The 8,160-nt window shown below is 41.0% G+C and overlaps 2 protein-coding genes across 2 annotated transcripts in view; both read left to right on the top strand. All coding sequences in view use genetic code 11, as the record gives it.

The window, feature by feature from the left end:
• The window catches only part of EGR_04541 (hypothetical protein), a gene marked incomplete at both ends in the record, with an annotated part of 8,144 nt that extends 7,456 nt beyond the window's left edge, over positions 1-688 (top strand). The window contains one exon of the mRNA XM_024493790.1: positions 536-688. Within this exon, the coding sequence (XP_024351718.1) occupies positions 536-688 (153 nt within the window). The remainder of the gene's footprint in view (positions 1-535) is intronic.
• Positions 689-1,932: 1,244 nt separating this feature from the next.
• On the top strand, positions 1,933-6,965 carry EGR_04540 (Fas-binding factor 1; the record flags this gene model as incomplete). Its single annotated transcript, XM_024493789.1, has 11 exons — positions 1,933-2,120; positions 3,289-3,447; positions 3,545-3,806; positions 3,880-3,972; positions 4,024-4,146; positions 4,253-4,396; positions 4,582-4,712; positions 5,055-5,280; positions 5,763-5,937; positions 6,113-6,243; positions 6,852-6,965. The coding sequence occupies 11 exons, from the start codon at positions 1,933-1,935 to the stop codon at positions 6,963-6,965; spliced, it is 1,746 nt and encodes a 581-aa protein (XP_024351717.1).
• Between the last annotated feature and the right edge of the window lie 1,195 nt (positions 6,966-8,160).

Genomic DNA, 8,160 nt, shown 5'->3' with positions numbered 1-8,160 from the left:
TTACTTGCAATCTGCAAAGTAGCATTTGCGGTCAGGTGGCTACCAGCTTAAAATCGGTATATAAATGCATACCACTTGATGGATAAATACAAATACTGGAACCGCTTTTGTGCGCAAATGATTTGGTGGCATGTGCCCAAGAGTTTGTCCTATTCTAAGCCCAAATTTGTGCAAGTAACTTTTTATTCTCCAATGGGCCATCAGTGCCACTGGTCTGTTCCAACGACAGTGGTGCTGGTGTATCTGAGTATGTATGGAAGCATCATGTGGCGTTTCTGGAAGGCATCTCTCCATTCAGTAATGAGGCAATGTGTAATTGCCACAAAACACTATCAATCATCTAGTGTTTTCTACGATAGCTTGAATGCTATCTGCATTTTCTGATTGAATTTTACATGGAAATAGCACAGGATTAGACGTAAATATATGGTTTCGACTAAAGACTATATTTTTTGGAAAAGCATGAATGCGGTTGTTTAAAGTCATGAATCTTGGGCGGTGATTCACCAGTTGTATTTGGGTGCCGTTTTGTTAGTCGGTCATTTCGTCGTTCGTCTATTGGATGCAGAGGCGCCTCCCCATTGTTATTGGCATTCGAGAGGTGCGATTCACCTGTATTTCACGAACCACCCAAGTGCCTGGAGCTGGCTCAACGCATATGGTCGAATGTGACAATTCTCAGAAATAGGAAGATTTTCATGGACAATAATGACTAAAGACTGCTGCACCACATTAGTGTTCTTCCTATGTTGTTTACTTCCGACATACCTTTATCCGTGTATACAAAAGAACGGTGTGGAATGATATAGGTAGTCAATATAGCATTAGTTTGAATTGAAGGAATAAAAATTGGGTAATTTTATGGCTGAAAATAAAAACATGTTATGTACTATAGCAACAATCAAGATGAGCTCAAGTAATTGCAAGGACAGGCGCATCATCATTTCTATCTCTGAAAAAACGGCCTCCCAAGCCATAATGGTTGGTAGCACCTGCAATTTAGTCACTAATGTGTAAAGGATTTGGAAATTTGACTGAGAAGTGGTATAGGGAGAGGTGTTACATGTGTGTGTGCATTGCACTTTTCTTCACCGCCTTTATTCATCCATTCACAACCCATTTGGCAGATAAATGCCCTGCCTTTAGGATTTTTGGCCAAGTGATAAGCTTCATCCATCCGACAAGTCTTGATGCCATCTTTTGCTATGATCTCACATTAATTTTTTTCTCGCTTTCCTATTTACGTGGTACCATGGTACTTCAACTAAGGTAGTGTAGTAAATTTTGTAAAGTTTAGCTGTTAGGTTTGGTTTGCATTTATTCAAATGTAATTAACGTAACCACCCAAAATATACGGAGCCTAACACCTCAAATTGGCAGTGAGTAAGTAAAAAGGGAGGGTAAACTAAGCCAGTTGAGCTTGAGTGTGCTGGACCCGTAAATAGCGTGTTCTACTTTTTTAACAGTTCAAAGGGCGCATTCGCTAAATTCGAAAAAAAACGAAGGAAAGCAAATAGAATAGATCATAGAACCATCAGTAGGAGTTGCATATTTAGGCTACTGGCCAGAAAATGCCTACAGGAAAGGTGGTATAGGTAATGGAAAAATAGGCATACTTGTTGCAATGAGCAGCTTACATCGAAAGTTTGGGTAAAATTATAACGGATGTAAGGCAGTATAAAATGTGAGTAGTGAGATATTCCGGTTAAAAAAAGAACAGCAATTAACCACAGAATACAATTGTGGTGTTCGAGGACAAAAAAACGGAATAATTTTTGTGTGTAGTTATCCAATCTATCCGACTGCTGCACGAAATTATTCTTAGCAGAAAAGTACGGGAGAACTTAAAGCACAAGAGGCTGAGCTCTACACTACCGGCTCATAGCTGACTGAGGAATCAACGAAACATGCATAAGTAAAACAAGTGTTACTATGCTACATACGCAGAGTACGATTACGTTCTGTTTGTGGTCCCAGATTAACGATGCCGTGGTGGACGGATCAGAGGCTGCACCGAAGATAAGGCAACTACAGGCTGAAATTGAGGCTTTGCGTGGACTTCTTAAAATGACAAAGGACTATCATCGGGAAGAAATTAAGTTGCTTGAGCAGTCGCAATCGTAAGCCTGCTTCTAGACATATGATGATTCTGTTCTCTCGCCCTACCATCGTATTCATTATCATAGTCGACATGAAAGGTCAAAAGTATACTTGTTCTTTTCACAAACCAAATGAGGCTTTTTAGATAATAAAGCATGGGAAATAAGGTTTTCTTAGAAGAAGACTACTTATCTTCATTTACGACTGCTGATTATTATCTTGCTCACATGACTACATGTGGGGCAAGATAATGGATACACATGCTTTTTCAATTGGTTGACTGAGTGGAATTGCCATGACAACAGGAGAGGTAGGTGGAGCATTGCTACTGCCTTTATGTCACTTTGTTGACTTTGCTTCCAAGGTCCAAAATCAAATTGCTGGAGGAGAATTCACTTCGGAGGGAGAAACAGTAAGCACATTTTATTTAATGAAATGAATAACATTTACTAAAGTTGTTAAATGCACTCCTCAGCATTATTCAAATTCTCCTTTTGATTCACACCTTCCTGATGATTTGGCGACTAAAGGAAAACAAATCTATAACCCGAGCTGGCCAAAAATGATATGCAAAGATAATATTTTATCAAACTACTGTGATACTCATTGCCTTACAGCTAATTATATCGCTTGATAATACGACGATAAGTATACTAGTGTCATTGTGGTATTCACCAACATTGCTTTAAGCAAAAAACATCGTCAAGCTTTTGAATAAAATAGAGTATAGATAGGCTTTTGGTGTTTTGTTTAACGGTACCTCGATGATCTTATAGTCTTTTGCACCTTTTGGAACCGTGCCTTGAAAGCCTTGAGTTGTTGACTCAAAACACTACCATCAAACACTCAAGTGGAAGCAAGAACAAGCACTCAATTAGTTGTGACCATAAAGGTATCGCTAAAGAACTTCTTGAAAAACTTAACGACTACCTGTTTCATCATTTTTTGTCAAAAATGATCAGGAAATTGCATAAATGTTGTCAACCTCAGTAATGTTGGGCTTTCATCGCTACTATTTTAAGTCTTAGCGGTGACAGCGAGGTAAATTAGTTGTAGATATTTGTGTAAACTCGATGCCTGTAAAACAAACAGCAAAAGATGATTGTTTTCATGATGAGGTAGTCTAGAATGCTGGTTTATCGTAATTTTCTGCTTCTCATTATGCATATTTCTCCTCTTCACTCTCAGTTTGCAGGAGGAGCTGGACTTCACCGTGTCGCAGTGCAAGTTGCGGATCGGTCAACTGGAAAGCTTCCAAGAAACGGCCCGTGCCGAACTCGCCTCCACTATGGCGGCAGCCAGGGATGACGCCCTAAAGACGGTCGCTACGCTTCGCAACGAGCACACGTAGGCATTCTGGTCTCTTCTAATTTGCTTTAAACGAAAAGCGTTCGCTTCTCCCGAATTCCTGCTTTTATTTTCTGCATTATTCACCACGATGCAGCTTAGAATTGGAGGCCCTGACAGAGCGGCACGCTAAGGCACTGGCGAGTCTGCGAGAAGCAGACGCCACCGAGGCGCGAGTTCTCACAGAAATGCAGCCAACTGCGGAGGCCTTGCAGGTCCTCCTCGGCCAGCTTCTCTCAGCCACAAATGAGGTGAAGCAAGCGGAAGTTGAACATCAAACCGCGATAGCTCAACGTCTCGTTAAGTTGGAAAGACGTGAGGAAATTATCCGACTTGCTGAAGAACGACTGTGTGACAGGGTAATGGTAACATACCATTTATGCTGACTAAGTGTCAGTAGCATCCATTCTTAAACATTTGAATGTCCTTCAGGAAAGGGAGTCCGACAGGACTCATAAGCTGCTGACCGAGGCAGTGGGAAAATTGGAAGTACAGTTGAGAGAGCAGAGTAAATTATTGGAGGATGTAAGTTAAGAGAATGTAGTTTTTACCCCCTTTCTCCCTCCGGCTTCTTAGGATAGGTGGACACTAAAACAGGAACAGGCGCGTCTGACTAAAATTCAAGCCACATTGGAGGAAGATCGACGTGCTCTCATTGAACAGGCAGGAAGGGAACGGATTGAACTCCAACAGCTCATAGTAAGATTACCTCTTTAATAATTGTGGGCCTTAAAATCCACGATTAACCTCCTCATGCAATTGGACACTGCTTTCCTTGAATATAACCCCTTTTTTTCTTTCTCAGACAAATTTTTTCGATGAGCACAGAGAAACACAGTCACGTCTGGCTGCAGAACGAAATTCCATAACAGAGGAGCAGCAGAAGCTTCGCGTTGATCAGGTTTGTTGGCGTCGACAGCAGGAAGAGGAAGAGAAGAAGTTGACTTCGGTGAGCCAAGCAGCCTCTTGGACACTAGTTCTAAATAACATCTTCGAATTCTTCCGAGGTATTATCGCACTTTCTTGCGATAAAATGCTATGCACCTTGCATAGGGCACTGTTTTTGCTTTTGTATTGTTAAAAAGATCTCAATCAATGAAAAGCATAGAAATTTGATATTGTTCCTCTTTCCAGTTGAAAGGAGAGATGGAGAGAACCAAGGAATCCCTTCAGGTGGAAAGACATGCTCTCGATGAAAGAATACATCAGCTAAAGCTTAACGAAGTAAAACTCACTGAAACGCAGCATCATCTGGATATTGTTAGGTAATTTTACCTCATACCTAGTTTTCCATGATGTGAGCATTACGATTTAAGATGTAACGAAGTTAAATATTCAAATGGCTGATAATTTTCACAGCTTTTTAATGTAGTTTTTAAAGGAATCTGCAGCTAATTGACACTGTATTTGAGTTGGTGTCTCTTCAAGATTGGTGACAGTATAAGGTTCTTGATGTTAATTTCTGCATACTTCCGTGGATTTTACGTTTATGATAGGATTTGGTTCCTCTGTACTGAATTTTCAGCATTCTTTTCATAGGTAAACTTTAGCTATTCAGGTGATTTATGAAATCTACTTCACTCAACTCATTCCTTTTACTCGCGTAGGAGCAATCTACAGGGCAAGGAGACTTGTCTGAACGAGCGTGAGGCCGAACTGGACAGACGACAGGAGGAGCTGACGAATCGTGCCGGCGCACTGAGTGGAACGCAGGCAGCTGTGGCCGAAGTCGACGCCAAGTGTCGTCGACTAATGGAGGAGCAAACTCGGACCCAGACCGAGCTACAGAGCCGCAGACAGGAACTCGAAGATATGGAGAAAAGACTTGCGAAAGTAAGCATTTTATAATTAATTTGATAGTGACCAACGGTTTTGGATATGATTCAACAAAAAAGTAGGCGTTTTTTGGCAGAAGGAGGTCAGTAATGTTTATCATTCATCTACTTCAGAGATCGAAAGCCGAGTGTAACGAGTAGCTGCACATGTGCAGGTGTGACAATCTTCTTTGCAAAAACATGTTACAATTTCTCACAACACTGCTATCCTTCTTTATTTATCGAAAGGAACTAAATTTAAAGACACAGATTAGTAGACGTTCCTTTTTACATGCTTTGTATTGGTTTTGCACCACTCCCTAAACTAAAATATCATGTTCTAGTTATAATTATGAGGCATGTTATGATAGAAAAGATCTACAATAACAGTGGAGAAAGTGAGTCCTTTGAAAGTGATACTTAAGGACCATTCAAAGGGATTGCAAGAAAAATTTCTTTAAAGAGGACGCTATGCTTTGCTTGGTCTTCCTTCTGCCTTAGGAGGAAGAGGATTTGGCCCGACGGGAGGCTGAGTATGCAAGGAAGGCGAAAGCGGAGAAGAAACTGATCTGTTCTCGATGCAAGCAGGTGGTGAAAAAGGTGTCGCGTGGCGGTCACGACTCCAGCCCAAAACGGCATCAGCCGGACCGTGATGTGGAGGCCAGGTGGGTGGAAAGTACGTCAATATTGTAATTTTTTCTTTCGCTATTTTGTAATGCAGTCAAATAATCAAAGGGTAGTAAAATTCATGGGTTAGCTTCTCAGTTTTGGACATCGTGTAACAGAAACCTGCTTGATTAAATCTATGCATAATTAAATCCTTACGAATGGCTTCCACTATTTATGTCAAGCTCCAAGCCCAGATAATCTCTGCCGCGACGCATTTATTTCAAAACCCGAGGCAGTGAGGCTGATTGAAGACATTTCCAACCATCAAACGCGATCTCGGTTGCTGGAAGAGCTGAGGCAGGAGCTTGCAAAGGTTGGGGTTTCCCTTCCAAATCGGGCAAATCACATTTGTGTCAGGTTTTGGTTAGGCTTTTTGACAGCCTGCAGTTTTTTTCAGTATTTTGATCACTTAGCTACTTGCTCTTTGACGTGAAAGAACATTCAACTCACCCTCAGTTTAACACAAGCTCATCTGCCGTTTCACGCAAAGAGGCTTCTTTTCCCTACTTTAGGATAACGAATTTCTGGAAGATGAACGAATATTTTTAACTACACTCAAGTATGCTCCCTACATGCAATGAGACGTCCTCTTGATACTGTGATCCTGACTATTGAAACCACTACTTGTTTACAATTTTTTAAATATAATCTACGACATCAAACTGCTGATTTGCTTTTTTTGGACCCGGGATTTGGGCGGCTCATTATTCAAATTACCAAAGTGAATAATGTGATAATTTTACGGAGGCTTTTGTTTCAATTTCACTATCATTAACGATAATTTATAAGGAAATTTAAACCAATGTAAAATTGTTAGATTGCACACTTTTTTAAAAAAAGGTAAACGGGATATTAAATCCCCTCTTTAAATCATCATTATCATCATTTTTAGCCCAGTATCCACTCTCTGCTTTTACGCAGACGGCAAGTCAGGCTTACGGCACCGATCTCAGCAGTGCTGGATGCAGCTCGGAATTGTCGCTCAGCGACTGGAAAACCAACAATATTTACGAAACTGTAATTATCGGAACCTGACAAAGATCTTTTGCCCCTCTTGATCATAGGAGTCGGATAAACCACCTTCAAAAAAATGTGTGTCTCCTGAACATGCGTATGCTGCTAGTCATTCACACAACGGATTGAATTAAGGGAGCTAAAACACAACTCAGTACTCAAAGTATTTACACGACGAAGATTTTGATAGTGCATAAAAGAGCCATTGGAATTCAGTGATATTTTCGAAATCGAACAAGACTCCTTCAAAACGGACCAAGTGCATCTTGAAGCTAAAATGCTACATATTGTAATGCGTTAGCTGTTAGTTTAATTCCCGGCTTTGGTAAAGGGTCACTTAAGGGCTCCGTCATGGTAAATCCGCAGGGCGGCCTGGCTTCCGGGACTTGTCAGCAGCCCATAAACCCTCCTCTATCTCAACAATGTGTATCCTTCTTAGTATTGTCTTCTTTCGTCTTCAGAGAAGTCTTCCACGTTACAATTTTACCAACAGCGTCGTAGAGGAGGTCATTTTGAAATTGAATGTCAACTTGACATGGATTGGAATACATCTCTATTCCTCTTCGTGGGCGTTAAAGTGCTTTGCAGCGCCTTTTACCTTCAATTTGAAAGTTACACGTCTTGATTGCAAGTGGGTGCACAAACACTCTTAAAAAATGCTTAACATGTAGGCCTAGTGCTCTGACCAGGCGTAAAATTGCAAGTTTGGGGTGTGAATAAGAACCCCCAAGAGAAATATGGTGATGACTCCCAACAAAACTTGAGTTTTGATTACTGTCCCTAAATGGTTTAAAGGAATAAACTAGATCCTTTATAGTTAGCAGCAGTAACAATTTCCAACTCTACCTTAGGCAAGAGTTGGTAATCTTCGGTGGGAAGGTGTTTGAAAATCTAAACGGGTAATTAAGAAGACAGGAGAAATAGTCGAAGAGGCTAGGTAAGCCTACTAACAGGTGTGTGGGCAGAGGTTGATTCGTGCATGTAGGTGGTTGCGGATGCTTCACAGTAAAATGAGGCTATTTTTCTTAGCCGTAGAATTTTGGTTTTTATAAACAAAAGGATACCTATGCAGGTTAACCCAGATGCTCCCTGCGCTTAGCAAGCTATCACTCCGATAAGAGGATTGCCATACCTTAACTGTTCACTTCACAGTTTTGGTAACAGACCGATTAGGGGCACTACCTACATGCTTTTTCCTGACGACAGCACCTGGGCC

Source organism: Echinococcus granulosus, assembly GCF_000524195.1.
Source record: "Echinococcus granulosus chromosome Unknown EG_S00029, whole genome shotgun sequence".
In the NCBI taxonomy this organism is placed as follows: domain Eukaryota; kingdom Metazoa; phylum Platyhelminthes; class Cestoda; order Cyclophyllidea; family Taeniidae; genus Echinococcus; species Echinococcus granulosus.
The sequence above is the reverse complement of the archived record's forward strand: the minus strand, read 5'-3'. Positions and strand labels throughout refer to the sequence as shown.